We start from the raw sequence: 20,271 nt of genomic DNA on the forward strand, positions 1-20,271 counted from the left end.
CCTCTTCCTTCCTATCCCTCAGCAGCTTTCTCCAGTCCCATCCCTACACCCGAGCAGCAGGTAGGTGCTCCAAGGCCCATACCTGGAACAGGAAGGTAGCAGGCAGCTCTGAGCTCTTGCAGCAACGTCCGCCTTAGGAGAGAATAAAGGGACCTTTCAACCGCCTCTCAGACCCACAGTAGCTTAGCAGCAGGTAGGCCAGCCAGTTCCCTGGGTTTGTCCTGAAATAGTCCCTTGCTAAGTCTTGTGGGCTCTAACGTCCTGCATGCCAAGTGCCTGTTGTCCAGATCATGTTAAGTGTCCTGTTTTGTTCTCAGCAGCCAACTGAACACAGGGAAGGATCTAGAACTCTGGATTCTTCAGAGTGCCCGCCTTAGCTCTGTGATCTCCTGTCTGCAGACTGCTTTGGCCCCTTCGTCCATCTCCTGCTCGTGTTTGGTGTCCCCTCTGTGATGGCCTGATGCTGGCAGACCTGGTTCCAGAAGGACCTTGTTATTCCTGATCCGTGTTCTCCTTCCCCACCTGGGCAAACGTGACTCAGCCCTGCGTACCTCCAGCCCACAGAGGCATGAGAGTCAGTCACTGTATCACAACATCAAACAAGTTTCGTCTCATTTATAACCCTGCGACCTAGGTTCATTTTAAGCACTGGCCGTGCCCTTCACGCCCACTCTAATCCCTGGCGGAGCACAGCTGCCTTGGTCACGCGCAGGAGGGGTGTTTCACCAATACCGAGTTCAAAACACAAGATGAGACTGTGGGTCCGACTGTGAACCTCAAACTGAAAGAATTCTTTACGTGCTTAAATTAGCTTTTGATGTTTTCTAAGCATCTGTGTTAAGAGGTATCAATCACTCCACGCTCCTGTACTGACAGCGCTGTTCTACCAACCAAGAGGGGTTCATCACACACAAAAACAATTCACAAGGAATTACCCTCCTCCACCTGCCCCAGTGACCACCCAGGCGCTTAGCTGAGCAAAACACTCACGCCCCGCAGGCTGGAGAACTGGCGCTCGGTCACCTGCTGTTTTTGCCTGCCCAGCACCCACCCCCTCTTCTGCTATCACAGATTGTTTTTCTTTGAGTTACCGAGTGCACGTGGTTTGGGTGGCTGAGGGGCTGGACATGGCACCAGGTGGCCAATCAGTCTCCGAGGCTCCTGGCCACGGTGACCAGTTCAGTGTGAACACCTGAGCCAGCCCAAACCAGTCAGGATCGGTCTCTTTGGCTGGGCCTATTGAGGGAGTCCCTCCTTCCCTGAAATTGCTAAGCAGGTAAAATGAAAACCTGGAGAAGCCGATGGCTAGATTCGCTCCCGCATGGAGAGCTTTCCTAAGAATGACACTCACTAAGGTGAGCAGGGCTAAGAGCTAGAAGGTCACAGCATTCTAGATCCAGCTGTGCTCGAATCCATCCAATCCATCCCTCAAGTTTTCAGTTACACCAGACTTTTAACGTACCTAAAAAAAATTTTTGGCCTACATTAGTCTACCACTGCAGTAAAAAATGTCCTACCTAAATTGGAATTGGACCCAGGAGTGTTTCCCAGAAAGGGTTTAGTATAACAGAGTAGGTAGAACATTAAAAGATGAGATAAGATAAAGGGTTCAGTAGTGAAAAAAGTCTGAGAACCTTGAATTGGACACATTTTGAAAGACAGGAATTCTCATCTCATAGCCTTTGACTTGATACACACTTTAAACCTCCCAACAGAGTAGACACAGTAAATAATCCTTCCCAACACCTTTAGATTCCTTAGGATCACTTTTGCTAAAGAATGTATCTTGGAAAATGCTTAGTTTGAGTTTCTCAAAGCCTAGGCTTATAGGGAGCCGCAGAAAATGCTTTAAGGGGATGATGACCGAACAAACAGAAACCTTTCGGGACCATCCGGACTCAGCTAGGTTTATCCCAAGTGGCAGTGCCTTCTGCACAAATACTAAGTTTGAGGATCTATAGGAAAAACTGAGTCATTCTCCAATGTTTCAATCATGGTGATTAAACTCTGTGGCTAACACAAGTCAGCCTCAACTGGAAAGACATAAACTCTGCAAATTTTCTCAGGATAACCATTTTTGCCAGGTCTGCTTTTCTTACCATTTGTTTCATTTTGCAATTATAATACCTTAGGTGAAATGGCACGTCGCACACAGAAGAGGGCTGGACGATGGCAAATGTGATTTTGCATTTATTTTAATAACCAGGTTTACATTAACAGTCACTTGATGAATTTTTTTTTTTTTTTTTTTTTAAATCTCAGCTAAACTCAAAACACAGTTTTCTTCACGGTTCAAACCAAGCAGCCCTTCACATTCCAGAGCCGCCTCACAGCTACCACAGGTCACAGGGAGGTTTACGGTCTGTCCACATTCACCAGACACGGAACTGAACACCCACACACCGTTTTCCAAAGAGGGAACTTACAATGAATGCTGGCTGCCCGGGACAGCCCGTGGGTAACATCTGGGACTCAAGCCGGAGTTTTCCAGGGGGGGAGGCCTGGAAACTTTGTGGCAAGAACGAGTTGGGACTCATCCACCCATTTAGGAAGGGCTTCTCGGGGTGAGCAGGAGTGCAGGATTAGAACGGAGGCCTTTGGAGCAGAGCATGATTCTCTGGGTGTCCACATGAAGACAAAGGCCACACAGGATGGCTGGACTTGGAAGAAAACCCACTTTGGGGATGACTACTACTCTGCCACTTTTAGAAAACTTGGCAGAAATTTCTCTACTGGGGCGGCTGATTTAACAATTCCATAGCCACCTTCTCAATCACCCACGATGGTGGCCTTCCCAGGGAGGACCCTGGTTGGTTGCCATCTGGGTTTAGGAACAATGTGAGAAGGTCGGGGGCAGGCAGGGCATCCTTAGAGAGGGGCCAGGCCGAGAGGGGAGATGGCCAGAGAAAGCTTGGGTGGGAGGCGGAAGGTCCAGCCTGCCCTCCCACAGCTGGGTGAGATGCCAGTGAACCCCGAGGGCAACGACTCATCGGCACGGTCACTTCCTAAACCCTTCGTATCGGAATATTCCGTGTGTCCCGTGGAACAAGACACATTTGAATATTAATTTTTAACGAGTACCAACTCAACAGAATAGCAGGAGTTTTCTTGGCAGTCTCAGAAATTTCTATGCTTGGAAAGTTACTAATAATACGTGAAGAAAGGGGGTCTTTCTCAGACCTTGTTGCCTGCCCTTGCTTGCGGCAGGCACTGAGGGGCGTGGAAAGCATGCACAGAATATGAAGTTCTGGTTGAAGGCTTCACTTAGAAAGCCCCAAGTATAGCGCAGAAGACCAATTTGGCCATGAAAGACTTATTTTCACAGCATAGGGAGATCACGTGGGGGGCCAAGATAGACTCGGGGTCCAGGGAACAGCGGGGCGTCCACAAGTTTGTTTACGCATCTTTTCCTCCATCTGGTGGTTGTGGCTGGTACTGCAACACACATCCTACGGTCCAGTCCAACCAATGAGGTATACACGCTTGGGGTCTGATAAGGGCCCCAAGTCCTCAAGTCACAAATCCAGAACTACACGCCCCCCTTCACTTAAATATCCCCTAAAACAAAGGCACCATGAAAAACCCTTGAAATAGCAAGATCCTTATTATGAGAAATAATTGTTTTCCTGGTAAGAAAAAGAAATTAGCTTGCTAGGGGAAACCCTCTTCCTTTGGCTATTTTCAAATTCCTCTCAGCCACGTGTTCCATTTTCTCTGGTCTTTAACTTACTAAAAACCTGCAGCCAGAGATAACGGCTTCTCCTAAGCACCGGAAAGGTGTCTGACATGTGCTTCTTCTTTCTTTCTAACATATACCCAGGACCCAGCGTTATGGGTTCTACCAGCTGGAGCCCCCAAGCACAGAAGTCTGAGCCCAGGTTGGACATATTTTTCCTCTTTGTGGGCCTCTGGGGTCCACAGATCCTCATGGAGCTCACAGAACTCGTTCTGAAATGGACGTTCAGTTCGGACAGACAAGACAGGTGCAAGCCCTCCATGCTAACATCCTTTATGTGGCATGGGAAGGCTGCCTGGCACTCCCACTCCCCCCGGGAGATTTCAGCACAGAAACAAAAAGTTCCCCCAAAAGGACATGCCAACAGCAGGGGAAACAGATGGTTTAGGACCGAAGAGCAGAATGAGGGCCCCAGACTGGCTTTCCCAGATCCCTGCTTGGCTCCTTTATAAACTGAGATTATCTGTTAGTAGTAAAGTGTAGGGAACACCTAAGAAAATAAATTTTCAAAACAAAACATCCTATTCAATCGTAGATGTGCCTGTAGCTCAAGATAATGGAGAATCAAACACTCACCGCCGGCAAGGGCAGCCCTTCCATTGGGTCTGTCTCAGCTCCAGTCCTAACTCAGGATGCCAGAGGCATGCCACTCCCCTCCCCTTACAAGGACGGGCGCTGAGTGGCGACCTCCAACACGTGCTGGGGGCAGGTGTCAGGTAAGCACGGCTGCCCCTCCCCGCAGGGCCTGTGCTGTGCTCCCAGCTGTTGCCTTGTAAAAGCACCAAAGAGGCAGGTAGGGCAAGAGAAGAGAAGTGCCCTTTCCTCTCTCCTCTCTTCCTGCCCAGCCCAGGAAAGAGAAGAATCTGGAAGCAACACTGAGAAAGAGGCCCAACCAAATGCCAGCACGATCAAGCAGGTGGAAGTTATGGTTGGGTTTTGATGTTTTAATAAAATGTTCGAAGGAATAAAATGTAGGAGGGGACATGACAACGTCTGGAACCTGAAGACCGCCTGCCTGCTCCAGACCCCAAGGGACCGTGTGGAGGTGACAGCTGCCCCAAGCGGCCATCTTCCATGGAAATAAACATGCGTCATCAATACAATACACGAGACCCCTAATGCTCACCCACCCACCCCCCTCCCTCCACACGCCCCACCCCAGCCCCTCTGAGCCCTCTGCTTTGCTCCAGATTCCCACCACCCGTGCACCCCAAATATCTGCGTCCCTTTTGTTCATGTTCCTGACATCCCAGGTTTGTCCCCGTGTCATAAGATGCAGCACTACACACGCTCTCAACACTATAGAGCAGGCTCTGTGCCTTCAGGGCCTGACTGCATGCATGTAGATGAAGGGAGGGCATCAAACCAATCAAGGCTAGGCATAAACAGAAAACAAAGCGATATTCGTAAAGCTAGGCAAGCGAGCGTAACATCAGAGAAACATAAGGCTTCAGGCTTATCGACTCTTTAGGTCGCCACTGGATCCTCCTTCCTTCTGACATGTTGGGGTACCGTTTTGGCTTCAGACATCTCTTCTTGCTCCCCTTTAGGAAGGGGTTTCTTAGCTCAGGGATGTGATGTTGGAGCGGCCCCCGGGGGGCGCCACGATGCGCTTGCTGGCCGAGCGGACCCCCTCATCCACCTGGGTGCCTGCAAGTCGGCAAGAAATTTCCAGGAAGAAAAAGGGGGAGCGGGGAGAACCTGGGTTAGCTTGAAGGAGGTCAGACATGAAGGGCCTTCCTGGCCTCATCTCCCAAGAAACTTCCATTCTGGTCTGCCAGGTATTCCAAACTTTTCTTACCCACCCTCCTGAAAACCACCCCCGACAGGAAAAGCCAGGTTCCTACCTACACTCCACCAGATCCTCAGCATCACAATAGGGACAATAAAAGGAACAACGGGAGTGACATGAAAAATCGCTGCTTACATGCACTGTGACAATGTTTTACGTGCTTCTCAGATTGTCTCACTCAGTCCTCACCACCAGCCTTTGGGAGACACCCCACTCAACAGCTCAGTATGTGAGTAGGGCTGTGAGGGGTCAGGTGACCTGCCCCCGGTCTCACGACCCCCAGGTGGTGATGGTCGGGCCCCTGCAGCCTCAGCACAGAAGGAATCACAGGTGTGCACTCACTCATGTCCCTTCAGAAAGGAGCCGCTAAGAGCTTCGGGATCACAGCAGCCAGTCAGCAATGGGAAATGGCAGAAACAATGCCAAAAACTCTGTGTGACTGGCCCAATGTGACCTCTGGCGTCGTCACCCCCAGCCTCCAGCCCCCTCCTGTGGTCTTCCTCCCCGTCTCTGTCCCTCCTACCCCCTTTTTCCCGTTTCCTGTCCCTCACTCCCTTTCTATCCCCAATCACTGCTGTTTTCTCTTTATGTGTCTCTGCACCCTTGTTATCTGCTCCTCTCACGTTTAAACTGTTCATTATAGAGATGCAAATCTACGCTTTTTTCCCCCATTTTAAGACGACCTGCAATGGAGCAACTGAAGACTTGTTTTCCATTAATATCTATTAAAGAACAGATCGATGATACGGCTAACCTATGGTAAATGTTCGAGCGACAGTAGCTACTATTAGCATTAGTATGACCAGGAACGGGAGAATATAATAAAAATCTGAGGTTAGAAGAAGCTATTGCAACTGAGCATCAACATCACCTGAGCAGCCTTTCCACTCGGGCAAACAATCAGTAAACACAACCCAGCGCACGGCCCTCGCCATCCAACGTGGATAATCATCGCTAACAGCCCCTAATGGGAAGCGCCCGCCCCGCCCCACCAGGTGACATCTCTCAGAAGGGGTCGTTTAAACCTCCTCCTTAACCTGACAGAGCCTTATCTTGCCTACTCAGCAGGAACTCCTTTTAGATTCAGCAAACCTGCAGTGCTGGCCAGTAACCAGCTCCCAGGACCACCTGCTGGCCTGACTGGCCCTGGAATAACTGCCCGACTCACCCGACAGGCTGAATCCTGACTGATGGAGGTTCCTCACGGGGGGGTTCGGCCGCGTCGGGGAGCCCCGGGTGGAGCCTGCGGGGGTGCCCCCTTTGGGCGTGGTGGTCAGGTCAAACACTGGCCCGTCATACATGCCCCTCGGGACCGCGTGCAGGTCCGCCATCTGCAGCAGAGAAAGCACGTCGCCATTCATTCCTCCAACAAGTAAGGGTCTGTTCCAAGTGGCACAATTATATTAATGGACCAGGTGTGTATAGGGGGAGCTCCTAAATGGGTGAGCTTCAGCGGGAGGACCCAGGGCGCCTGTGTGGGGCCGGGCCTGAGGGAGGACGAGGCGTGCAGGGGAGTGGTGTGCACGGCAGCGTTCGCAGCAGAGAAAGCGGCGGGGGAAGGGGGAACCGCCTGGGGGGCTGGAGCCGAGGGGCGCAAGGGCAGCAGCTGCCGAGACCCTCAGTGCGGGCAGGGTGGGCGCCTGCGGCTCCTCCTGCCCCTCGGTGCAGCTCAGTCGGCCGGCCCGGGAATGGGCGTCCTGCGTCTGACCCACTGACCTCAGGCTGCGGCTGTGGGCTTGCCCTGGGCTGGGGAGCCGGCCAGGCACACCCACCAGCAAGGGCATGCTCGGTGCTAGGCCTGGTGCCGTGTGCTGGGTCTCAGGGGCACATGAAACGGGGAGCCTCCCTAAAGGGCCCACAGCCTAGGAGACAAACACCCCAAGACCACCCACAGCAGTGGTAGGGCCGGGCACGACCTCCGTCCACCACTTATCAGTGAGGCAATGAGGACACGCTGGCAGGGGCACCCGCGGGACGGGATGGCTCGTGGCACTCGGAGGAAGCGTAGCCCGCCACCAAGCCCTCCTCCTCCTCTGCCCGTGGCGCCGACGCAGGCACAGAGACAGAGCTCATCAAAGCTGCAGACGCGAATGATGCGGGTAGGCTCACAATCCCATCTGCACCTCCCCAAACCCTCTGCCAGTAACGGTACATCATCAGCATTCTTGGAGTCCAGAATCAAGCTCAGATACAGGGAAATAAAGAGCTGACAGAGGCGAATTTTGAGATCCCTTCTCTATTAGGACAAAACTAGAGTAGGGCCTTTTACTCCATAATACCTAGCTTTAAAACGATCACCAATAAAGAGATAAAAATGGGGGAAAGGGATTTAAAACAGTATCTTAAAATAAAGGAAGACTACAGGGATATTCAGACTAAATGACAGATGACTTTTTGGAAACACACAGACTCTGGGAGAGGTGTGGGAGGCTCGTTCTGTGCAGGAGCCGGGGCAGAACCATACTGGCTGGCGGGCTTCCGGGAGGCGGACGTCAGCCCAGGAGAAAGCGGCTCCTTCCCACAGCAGGGCTGGGCGGCTGCCTCCCTTCCAAGGCGGGGAGGCTCCCTGTGCCGCTGACATCCAGGGACTGGATGTCCAGTTCCCGGGAAGCCTGGGGGCTTGGGAGGGGGAGGGGGCACCTGGACCGTGAGCTGGTGTGGGCCTCCTCTGGCAGACACGGCGGTGTGTGCCCCGACGCCTGTCCCCAGCCCCCTCCTCGCCCAGGGGCAGCCCGCCTCCACTGCCTGGTGGGCAGGCTGGGCTGGGGGAGTAGGGAGGGAGTGTAAGGCTCAGACCACCTGCACAGAGCAGCCCCGCAGAGGCTCTGCTGAGGCCCCTGTTCTGACTGTGTCGCTGCCCAACTTCGCCCTCCGCCCTGCCCTGCTGCTCTGATTTTTGCCACAGGGCGATCCTGAAAATAATCCCCAGCAAAGCTCGTGCTGGCACATCTCCCTCACAGAGCCTGTTTCCCAGGGAAACTGCTCCAAGCCCCCTTTGCCTTGACCTCCAGGGGGGCTGGGGGCCCCGGGGCTGCGTCCAGGCACACAGACGGGCACGGCTGTTCGCTCTGGGCGGGCCCAGTGACTTACAGTGGGCGCCCCTTCTTCACCGTCTCCTCCATCCCATGCGCATGGCTGACTTTCTCTCTTCCTGCAGACGAGGTCAGACCGGGGCTCAAATCCCATGACCCCGGGGGCTGGTCTAACCCTGCTCTGTGGAAACCTAACCTTCCAAGAAGGTGGGCTGCAGGCTGGTGTGCCGTGGAGGAGGAGCTGAGAAGACAGAGCTCTGGGCCTTGTCCTCAGGTCACCTGGAGCTGCCGTTTATACTGTGTAGATACACAGTCACCCACACGTCTATCTATTCACCCACTTACACCTATTCATCCATCCATGAAATCAGGGACACAAGATCTTACTTACTGCAACCATAGAACTCGCTAGAAGAGTTACAAACACCTGCCCCTGGGGAGCGACCCTGGGCAGGATGGGACAGGGAGGGGAGGGGAGGGCGTGGGCTGCTGGTTCTTGTTGTAAGCCCTAAAGAGTAATTCATTTTTAAATATATATATATATTGACATTATCTTGATTTATCAAAAATTCAAAATATCTTAAATAGGGGCACAATAAAAATGGGGAAATCATTTTTCAAAAGCTTTCTTTGGCCAGAAAACTTTTCGAAGCCTCCTTTTATAACACATACCTGTGTGACTGTCCCTTGGGAAGGGACCTTTGGTCTGAATTTCTTCGCGAGGGCCTGGCACACAGACCCACCGATCTCATGGTTACTGTCGCTGGACCTGGATGGGACACCTGCCCCTCCCCACACCCCGACTCCGCCAGCTTCTCACCTTCCCCCGGGCTTTAATGCGCTTGTAGACGTGGTCGGAGAACGGGCTGCAGGGGATGAAGCGGCCGGCCCCCTGGGTCACGTGCAGGTTGCCGTCTTCCAGCATGATCTTGCCCTGGCAGATGACCACCAGCGGGGCCCCACGCAGCTCCATCCCTTCAAAGATGTTATACTCTGCAGCCTAGAGACGAGGGGGAGGGGCAAAGCCATGGGTACGGTGCAGGAAGGGGGGAGGGGACCGTGGTGCCCCTTGCCCGGGATCCTGCCCTCCGCCTCACCAGGACTGAGTCACCAGGTAAGGCCAGGAAATGCATACAGTGCCCCTGCCAGCTCTCAGCGGGTACCGTACCGGCCCGGGCGACACATGCTAGCTATGAGCGCATTTCCTAGCAAAGAGCAGCATCTTTAGTAAAGTTCTCAGATGGAAGTAAATTTTGTCACTGGCAGTGTTCAAAGATAACTATCGGAGACACTGTGCTTGGCAGACCCGTATGAGGTGGGTGGGCAAGTGGGTTACATGACCGTAGGTCCCCACTAGCTTGAAAATAAATAATGATACAATACGATGTTTAAGCAAAGACCATTCCCGGCCAAAACTGGGACTTCTTCCCACCTCCTTCCTTTATTCAACAAGTATAAGCCATTGTGGCAGAGTGACTAAGGACGTCGGTTTGGAGTCACGTTGTGGGGGTTTGAATTCCAGCTTCGCCATTTACTTGCTACTAAGTTAATTTCCCTGCACCTCCAATTCCTTTTCTATAAAGTGGAGATAACAACAGCGCCTACACATAGACTGTTACGGAGATTCAGTGAACTGAAACATAGCGCCTGAAACATAAGTGCTTAAAAAATATTAACTATTTTTACTAGCAAGTATTAAGCACCTTTCCATTAGGCACTGGGCCTCACAAATTATTTTTCACATGAAACTCCCCATGAGGAAGTGGTCAGTTGCTGTTCACCATTCTTTCCCTGTCCTTTATCCTCTGGGCACACAGTACCACTGCATTTCCTGCCCTCCTGGAGTAGGGAGCGGCCACAGGGCTGGCTTTGGCCAAAGCAGGGGGGGCGGAAGTGACGTAAGAAAGCTTTCTGAACTGGTACGCCAACGCCCGGGTCCTGATTCCCAGCCTCAGCAATCCTGGAAGTGCGGAGGCAGCGCCCCTGTCGGTTTCCGTCCCAGCCAACAGTGCTGGGCACAGCCCCTCGGCTGACCCATTTCAGAAACCAGGAGTGAGAAACGAACTGGTGAGGTTTTATGTCACCGAGAATCTGGGATGGTTTGTCACTGCAACACGTCCTCCCTAGTGCGATTACCCTGGCACACCACGGATGCACGGCTCTCCCGACCCGCTCCCCGCCCACCAGCTCCGGCCTCACCGACTGGTGGCTCTTGGCAGAGATGATCTTCACGGCGTCCGGGTCCCAGATCACCAGGTCGCTGTCAGAACCCACAGATATTCTTCCCTTGCGGGGATACAGGTTGAAGATCTTGGCAGCATTAGTGCTTGTCACAGCCACAAACTGGTTTTCATCCATTTTCCCTGTGGCCTATTACGATACCAAAAAAATAAATAAAATTCAAGGCAGGGCATGAGCTCAGAGCAGGACACCCACAAAGCCCCACCCAGCGAGCCACAGAATCAGCTGGGTTGCCATGGCTGCCCAGGCAAAATGGTTAAACACATGGCTTAAAACAGAAGTTACTTCTCTTCAAGTAGGCATTGTTTTTCCTGCATTTGTACATACATTTACTTATTTACCCCTTCTAATTCCAAGAAGGATTATAGGACAAAACAAATGTGGTTATATGTCCATTTTTTTAGATATGTGTTTTTGCATGGGCACAGTGTAAATATGGAATAACCTCACCCAAATGGTAACAATGGTTAACCCTGGGCTGTGAAACTAGGAGTGATTTTTATTTCCTTTTGGGTGTGGGCTTTTCTGTCATTTCCAAGTGTTCTTTATTAAGAATGTATCATGTTAGTAATTAAAATATATGTATCATTTTTTAACAATTCCAGATAAGTGCCAAGATATATAGTACATTTGTAAATATGTAAGTTTTTTAAAAAGGCAAAATCCAAGTATGTGAAAGAGACAAAAATATTTATGCTTTTTGTCTTCTCAAAAAGAAAAAGCTGGATAAGAAAAGAAGAATTGAGTTTAAAATCCACCTTTGAGCTTCCTGGAAGCCAAGAAGAAAAGGAAACTTGCTGGATTACACACTGTAGATAAATGAGGCACTGGTTCATATGTATCTATTTGGCTTTGAAATGAGGGTCTTGAGAAGCTTTAAATAAAAGTTTTTAATATTAAAAAAACAGGGGAAGTGATCAACTTATTATAATGGGTTAATTATTCATTGTACTAAAATCTTTGAGAGAAACTCATTTGCGTGGCTATTTCTTTTGCCAGCCTCTGTGATATTAAGAAGGAAAATAAAACCAGGCCATGCTGACAGAAGACACAGATAGACAATCACTTGCGCAGCCTGAATGCCCACACGCACCAGTGCAGGGCACCGTTGATAAGCAAGATGACTTTAGTTTTAGGCATATATCTCTTGCTTATCACTTCAAAGGTTTATATCCAGCCCTTTCAAAGGAAGTGATAACACTTCCCAAACAAAAAGGACTTTAAATCACTATGATTTTAGGCACAGACCATCCATGCCATCCAATGAAGGATCTGCATGTCTGCTTCCTAGTCCCTAGTAGTCTGGATAAGGAGGCCTCCTGGGAATCCCAGACCCCAGGATTCATCATGCTCTGGAAGTTACATTCCCCAAGCACCTGGGCCACCTGGTTCCAGAGACGTCTCAGCAGGAAGGAGGCCTCATCCGTGAAGGAACAGCGGCAGGAGGCTCTGATCTGGCCCTGGCCGCCCTTCCTTGACCTCGATCCTTACCACAGCCTTGTCCCAGATGACGGACATCCGCTCCTCCACCCCGTTGGTGCCCTCAGGAATGGCTGTGAAGTTGTCCTTCCCGATGGCTTTCTGGGCAGTGCTGAAGGTGCAGTGGGCACTCCCGGAGAGCTGCAGGTCCCCGCTGGCAAAGGAGAGAAGCTTTAAGTGAACCGGAGAGGTGGCTAGAGACACCCCAGGGGCCCAGAATCGAGTGTCTCATGTGAGAAGCATTTGCAGTGTCCACAGCTTGATTTAGAGTCCTGCCCCTGCCTCCACCCAGCTGTGTGGGCTTATGTGAGTTCTTTCCCTCTCTGGGGCTCAGTGACCCCATCTGGAACACCAGCGGGCGGGATCAGAGCATCACTTGGGTAACAAAGCAAAGGGACCCGAGTGAGGGACGGAACCGTTCCTGCACGTCCATGGGGGCAGCAGCAAGCGAGTGTCCCTGTGATTCTGGCTACATGCTGCTCAGAATTAGGCTTCTCTGGCCCTGAGTTGCCTCATCTGCAAAATGGTGATGACAGTCCCCCCTCATGAGGGACAAGATCATGCCTATAGTCTCCCCATACTGCTTGGCACATAGTATCTATTAACTGCTATTACTGTCATTAATACGACTAACGTAGCAATTTTTAAAATATGGGGAAGAGCCTACTGCCTGTGCCGAGGACTGCAGGGGGATTCTCCGTGCTCTCCCCTTGGTGCAGGCTCTAGTCTAGCTCCCAGATAGGCCGCTCCAGTCCTCGTCCCAGTGGCCTTCACAATGTGTCCACGCAGCGCCTGCTGCCTGCCGTTCCCGCACCCACCTGGCCAGCAAGGAGTTGATGTAGTCGGGAGTGGTCGGGTCGGGGCTCAGCGGGGGGGACGTCACAAACGCGGCCGCCTTGGCCCAGTTCCTGCTCCAGTAATGGGTCCCGTCCGTGCCGAGACTGGCGGTGATGGGCTCGCCGAAGACCACGTTTCCTGCAAGGGGTAAGAAATGATCAACAGGTCGTCTGCATGATGAATGTGCTGCTCTGGGCCCAAGTTCATGTTCCCACCTTTTCTAAAGCTTCGGCTTTTCTATCTGCCCAATGAGAACAATCTGGTATCGCCTAGTTTACGAAGAGCCATTGGTTATATGATGCAGCATTAATTCTCAAATCAGAAGTAAATTAACATTTGAGGTTAAACAAAAAACATGTATATTAATCATAGGATTCAGCCTCATTTCAGAACTACTAAAATATGGGACAGATCTGTCCCAGAATTGATGATATTGATGATATAAGACAATGTCTGCTTCTCAGTTCTGTGAAAATGGAAGGCTCTGGCATATAGACGTGCCTGGAATGCAGAAGTTCAGTAACTATAATTTCTTTACACCTCCTACACCTTTCCCACTGCAGGGGCCCAGAGCACCAAATGGGCCCCCATCACCTGGGAACCACTTGAACCCTACTATTACAAGGACGTGCTTCGGTCCCACAAGGTAAACTCCATGCCCGTGGATGAGGGGCTCTCGCGAGCTTCCCGTCATGCCCACCGCTCCTCGGCCTAAGGGAAGGCGTGACTTGCTCAAAGACACCCAGTAAGCTGCGCGCATCAAAGATGAGGCTAGATTCTTAGATGCTGTGTCTGGAATTAGGGGCTTGCATGCCCAAACCAAGCAGAGAGAAGGAAGGATATTAGGAAATACACTGATCTCAGCTGAGCTGCCCAAAAAAGAAGGGGTTGTGATACAGAAGGAAACAGTGCCTCATAGAAGGTTGGTTGGCCTCACAATTCCCTGTGCCAGCATCTTGGGCTAAAGATGCCCTGCAGCAACCTGGGCTTGTCTTTGGCCTTCCGTCTTCCACATGCAAGTTCCCCACGAAGTCAAAGTTCAGGAAGGCTCTATGGCCAGGATTTATAAATAGGTTTTGCTTTGCTTCGACTCCAGTCAGTTGGTTGTGGTTGCCTGGAAATCTGAGCTGGGAAGAATTCTACACACGCTTCTGGTCTCACTAGAAAAGAGTCATGACTGAGTTGTGATGTCTGCCGTGGGCAAAAGAAGGAAGCCGCGGTGGTGACTCCTATAGGACACCCCACTCTTTGGGATGAGCATGAACGGGATGCACACATGACTGATGAGAATTCCAAGGCCTCTCCAAAAATATTTACTGACCTAAAGCATATATAGGACCACAAATAAAGGGAACTATGAAAGTAAGGCCAGCAGTCGGCTGTACGAAAAGAAATACGACCTTCAAAGCGCAAGAGCTCCCCCTCTGGACTATCTTTTGATGGAAGAGTAGAATATGCAAAGATTTTCACCACACCTGGGCTGAATACTAGCTCTCCTGGCTAAGAGATCGTGTGTAAGTCATGCTTTGATTTCCTTATCTGGTGAATGGTGATGATAATGCCAATTTCCCAGAGATCTTTGAGAATTCTACGTAATAATCAATTCAAAGCATTTATCTCAGTGCCAGACACTCAGCTGGTCCTCCTGAACCTGTAGGTTCCCCGCACTGTCTCTGAGCAGCCCTGAAGAGCTGCTAAAGAACACTTGGTGATCAAATACACTGGGGCTTCTGGCCGGAAGGGACAAGTGGGCCCCACCACACTCCTGCTCAGAATGCTCTTGACTTTCTCCCTGCAAATGACAGTCCGTGAGTTTAGTGGCTTCCACCTCAGTGGCCAGTTGTTCGTCACTGACACGATGCCACCCTGCAACACAGCTGCCCCGCTTCTCCCTGCCAGAGAGTCGCGAGCCAGGAGGCTAAGGGCGAGAAGCTTTGTACGTGACGTTTAAAGTAAGACCCAGCAAATAACAGAAACGCCCCGTCCCTGCGGCCCTCAGGTCATCCTGAGAACGGGGCCCAGTCGGCTGCGACCAGAAGCAGAGGGCAGGGAGGGGGCGTATGACAGGTGCCATGGGCGACGTGGGTGAGGCCACGCACTTTGCTCTTTCCCTTCGTTTTCTCTCTCTCTCTCTCTTTTTTTTTGTCCCTCTCCAAGAACGGGCAAGGAACACCGGCCTGCTGTCCTGGTCCTTGCCCAGGGACTCACTGCCGGTGGAGCAACCGAACCCTGTCGTGCTGAGACAAGCTGGGAGAGAAAACGGCAGGCTTCCTGTGAGCGGAGTAAGACGGGAGGCGCCCCAGAACCTGCCAGCTAGGAAGACCGTCCAGGCCATCGGGAAGCCTCCCCGCTAAGAAAAGGGTCCCCTCTGCCAGAACACCAGGCAGCTGCACACTTAGCCACCAGGCAGGGGGCTCTTTTTAGCCCCCGGGGTCCCTTACATGTGGAGGTTCACAGAGCAGCTCTGAGTCTGGTGTTCGAGCCACTTGCCGTGGGTGTCTCACCGCCAGAAGGGCCGTCGGCACCCAGCAGGTACGCCCCCAGAACCAGGCGCCCCGTGAACGCTCCCTCCCACCCACACACACAGCCCTGTGCCTCCCGTTCCTCAACCACACGCTGTTCACACGGAACCCGCTGGCGCGCCATTGAGGACAAGAACAGAGGAGCAGAAAAGCTTTGAAATGAGAATGAACTTTGGCTTTGCACAAGGCGAGCAAAAGAAGCCAGAGTTAAAGTAACAGAGGAGAGAAGGCGGAAGCAGTCAGAAAGCAGCGGGGGCAGAGCCCCAGGTCATGAAGGTCTCTGGTGGAGGCGCCCCCACCCCTTTTCTGAAATACCTCGTGCTGACCTATGCAGCTCAGGCGGTGGGGCCTCCCTGCGCACTCCGCCCCCCACCCCAGCCCGTCAAGCGGGGCATCCCCGGAGCAGACACTCGGTCACGCGTGAGCCCACGGGCCAGGCCCAGCGATCACAGCCCCCCCGGGGCCTCGGCTCGAGCTGCCGGGGGGCACATGCTCTCCCGCCCCAGGCCCCTGACCGCGTCGAGGACGAGAGGCATCTCTGACACCGACGTTTGCCTCTGTTCACACTGAAAATAAAGCCAAAGGAAAGCAGGGCAAAGAAAGGAGTAAGAGTAACAGAACCCCAGTGTCATTATTTCAGCCCTTGGATCCAGCCATGCTTGAAACACCTTCAACCAGTAATTTACTCCGTTTTGTTTTTTAAAGAAAGTTTGGTTGGATCTTTGACTTCCGTACCCAAAATCATTTCGACTACTACGTCCTTTACACGGCTCAGATACGTGAACTGACCATAGACGGTCACGGGCAGGAGGAAGGGTGCACGGCGTCACCCAAGGACTCGCGTACACTGTGTCCCCGCTGTGCCCAAGCACCTCCCCGTCCTGTGCCTATTTGTTCACCTGCCATGCGGGGCAAGTCCCGGGATCCTGCCATCCTCCCAGGAGGAAGAGAAGACCCAGTGGACCAATGCGGACAAGGGGCTCTGCAGAGAGCAAGGCCTTCAGCAAACCAGGCACCGCTTACCCAGGGCGGACAGGGAGGGGAGGAGCCACGTGGCGGGGCAGGGGCCCCAAGGCCCTGGGAGCCCAGGTCACCTTTTTTCCTGGCTTGTGAGATGAGGTCGGCCGCACTCTTGCTCATGACCTTCGTGACGTACAGCGGGCAGTTGGTCTGGCTGGCGATGGTGATGGCACGGAACACAGCCTCAGCTTCCAGCTGTGAAGAAAGGCCCCGGGGGGCAGGAGGAGCATAAGCCTCTCGGAGTGCCACACCTCTGCCTCCACAATCTGAGAATGTAGGTGTTAAAAACCTGGGGGGTCCAGACTAAGACGCCCCAGATCCAAACCTCAGGTGACGCTGCCCGTCTGCGTCACCCTACGAGGCTCCTCGGTGCTGCGGCCTCTCCCCAGGGAAGCGGAGGTGGGGCGTGAGGGCCGGGGGGCAGCTGTGCCCCCCACACAGCAAGCACTCCATCAGTCTCCCCTCCGCTCCCCCTGTGATTCTCTCAAAAGCTAAACGTGACGGAAGCCTGGCTCCCGATCTCCCCAGGGCGGATCTCTGGCAAAACACAATCCCACCACTGACACGCACAAAATGACCAGTGAGGGCAATCGGGCCACAGACCCTTTCTCGCAGCCAGGAGCGGTCAGCGAGGGGTTCATCCCGGCAGGCAATTCTACTAATAATCCCCAGGCTTCTCAGCACAAAGACTTTTTTTTTTTTTTCAGTCTCCTGCATCCCGCCCTCATGGAGAATTCAGGTTTCCAAATAAGCTAACCAGTCCAGTTAATTTATTCAGTAAGAAACCATCCATTTTCCCTTATTTCATTAACAAGGCAAGGTCTTAAGAGCTCGGTCCGGCTCTCTCAGATGGCCTGGGTCTGAGCTCTGGTTCTGCGACCCGGAAGCTGGGTGACCTCGGGTATGTTAAGCATCATCGAAAAGGCCCGGCTGCCTTGTCTGTGAGGCGGGGACGATAGCAGGCCCCCGAGCCCCAGGCTGCCGTGAGGAGTCACAGCGCTTACATTTCCGGGGCGCTCAGCCCAATCCCGGGGCGAGGCGACACTTCCCGGAAGGCTGGCTGTTGCTCTTTCTCTTGGTCGAGGTCCTGACCGGGGCAGAGCCTGCATTACTACCCAAAGCCTGACTTGGTCCGATTCCACCCCAGGCAGAGACACTGGCATTTTTCCATTCAATCGGCAACAGTTCCTTTTTGGATGGCTACGACATTCTGGTTAGCCTGTGCAGCCCAAAACTTTACCACCGAAAATAGGCTGCAGGTGCCCGATGTTTGTATAACACGAACCAGTCCCCGCCCTCGGTGGCTGCGGCTCAGCAAACAGACCCTTAAGAACTTGGCGAGCCCAGCTGGCGTCACCCCAAGTCGCACTTTGTTCCGCATGGACAAGCCCCTGGGGCGCCTGACCACTTTCCTGAAGCACCCAGGCTTCTGAAGGGCCGTCGCGGTGCCTCGGGTTCAGCTCTCCAAACAGCAGCACTCCGGATGGTATCTGCGTGTGCCCTGAACTGGAGAGGGGCTGCCCCCCCTCCGCCCCCTCCTCCCTCCGCGCACCACGCCGACCCTCCAGCTCCCCGCCCTCAGTCCTGGCCCCTCTGAGCTCATCTGCTCACAGCGCTGCAGGTTTTTCACACCTTGACAACATGGCTATCTTTAGAAAGTTACATCAGCCTCCAACCTCACCCTAAAGGGCTTCCAGGGTTGTCCAGATCAGCAGCGGAGAGGCTTTTTACTAAAAAGGAGACGGGAACAGGGAGGATTGGGGGCGGGGGGGTTGGAACAACAAGCCACAGAACAAAAATAGACTTTGCTCAGAAATCCCCTGGCTGCCGCTGAAGAAATCTCTCTGGCCAGCACATCTCTACAGTTACCGGCTTTTAGGAAGAGTTTCACAAACAGTGATCATTCCAGCCCGCTCACACCGTGCCAACAGTTCTCCAGTTCTTCAGATGTAATTGGTCTGGGCCTTGTTTCTCTGAGCCTCGGCTTCTTTCCTTAACAGGAATATAGAGCACCCAGGGCAGTGGCCCTTGAGGACCCCTGAGACAATGCAATTAGCAGAGCGCTGGGAACACACCCAAGCTTCCATAGGAAGGACCTGGTACTGAGACAGACTTCCCAGAAACGTTGTGACTGTAGCCTTGATCACCAAAATTGCAACAAAAATATTATCAGACACAAAGCAGTTTCTGGGGTGCTGGTAACACACTGTTTCTTCAGCTGGGCTCTACTGACGAGTATATTCAGTTTGTGAAAGGTCACTAACCTCTATGATAGGAATACTTTTCCACGTATACGTGTCACATTTTAATCTCTAAAAGCCTCTAAAGTGTCTTGTAACGGAGGGCTTTGAATTTTCTCCAGGTGCCAGACCCAGGTGGTCTCCCAAAGCCAACAGGCTCCCAGCCAGATGAGCAGCCAGTTCCCAGCTCTCTGCCCTGGGCCGGCTCAAGGTGCTGACATGCCAGTCACCCCTCCTTTACTCTTCAGCCGCTAAGCGGTTGCTACTCGCTATGCACCATCCACTGTACTCATGGTGAACCTCCATGCCTGGACGTAGGCACCTTACGTAACCCAACAGACAGTATGTTTACGAAAAACCCATTCAGCCTCTTATCCACGCAGCTGGTATTCTGCAGGACTCAAAACATGACATGGAATAAGGGAGCATGTGAAAATGCCTCAGAGACTCAATGATCAGGGAAGGACTTGGATCTTCAGCACTCTTACTGAGTAACGGGGGAGAACACTGGCCCTTGTGTCCTCTTCAGAGGTTAGGGAGCAGAAGCAAGCACTTCCTCGACGCCGCTGGCTCACTTTCTCAGGTTCCCCTGAGCTGGGCCAGTCAGAAGCGGCCTTTGGAAGAAATGCTCCAACATTCCTGCCTGGTACCCAGTCTCACCACATCGGTGATGTTTTTCATACACGCGCATGTGCCTCAGGGAGGCCAACACAAACAGTCGGAATGCCACAGGCAGCAGGCCGTCCTCCAGGCCGCTGGGGCACAGTCACGGAAGCCTGCTGTAAGGGGGCCTCTCTCCCTCCCCTCCAGCCCCCACTCCCTGCAACCCACCTCCTCGGGTCTGCTCAGCACGTGGCCTTCTGGGCCCGTTATCCCCATTTCCAACATCCGGGCTTGCTCCTAGAATGAGAAAAGAATAGAGAATAGTTTTCAGATGCGCTCGACTGAAGTTTGGGAAATGTATGCTGGTGTGTATTCTAAGGGGAAGAAAAGAATAAAATGTGTATGGTGAACGGATTTGTTCCTTCTATATCTGAAATTGCAAAATAAAGTACAGTCTTAACTGAAAGGAAAAAGTCATCCATTTAAGGATGGCTTTTTACTAAAGGATAAAAGTTGGTCTGCTATCAATTTTTTCGTACATTATGTACCAGAAGTCACACCATCTCACTTATTCTTCATTTCTGTTTGTTTATTCATTCATAAATTTTAAAACCCATTGATTCAACAAAACTTTTGAGTATCTGCTTCATGTGAGGCTCTCTGATAAGTGTCTGAATTACAGCAACGCGGCCCTGACTTTATGAAGCCTACAGTCTCGTGCTGTTTCCCAACATCTGGTCCACCCACCACCTACCTCAGAATCCCTGGT

At 52.4% G+C, this 20,271-nt stretch overlaps 1 protein-coding gene across 2 annotated transcripts in view; it reads right to left on the minus strand.

Annotated features, from left to right (window-relative positions):
• Positions 1 to 2,174: 2,174 nt before the first annotated feature.
• DPYSL3 (dihydropyrimidinase like 3) overlaps positions 2,175 to 20,271 on the minus strand; it is a 103,538-nt gene continuing 85,441 nt past the window's right edge. For both annotated transcript variants that reach the window (XM_036894628.2, XM_036894637.2), the window contains exons 7-14: positions 19,731 to 19,799; positions 16,734 to 16,854; positions 13,099 to 13,255; positions 12,293 to 12,434; positions 10,760 to 10,930; positions 9,381 to 9,560; positions 6,697 to 6,859; positions 2,175 to 5,386 (exon numbers count right to left, since the gene is read on the minus strand). In XM_036894628.2, coding sequence (XP_036750523.2) covers positions 5,298 to 5,386; positions 6,697 to 6,859; positions 9,381 to 9,560; positions 10,760 to 10,930; positions 12,293 to 12,434; positions 13,099 to 13,255; positions 16,734 to 16,854; positions 19,731 to 19,799 — 1,092 coding nt within the window. In that variant the 3' untranslated portion in view covers positions 2,175 to 5,297. The remainder of the gene's footprint in view (positions 5,387 to 6,696; positions 6,860 to 9,380; positions 9,561 to 10,759; positions 10,931 to 12,292; positions 12,435 to 13,098; positions 13,256 to 16,733; positions 16,855 to 19,730; positions 19,800 to 20,271) is intronic.

Source organism: Manis pentadactyla, chromosome 13 (assembly GCF_030020395.1).
Source record: "Manis pentadactyla isolate mManPen7 chromosome 13, mManPen7.hap1, whole genome shotgun sequence".
NCBI lineage: Eukaryota > Metazoa > Chordata > Mammalia > Pholidota > Manidae > Manis > Manis pentadactyla.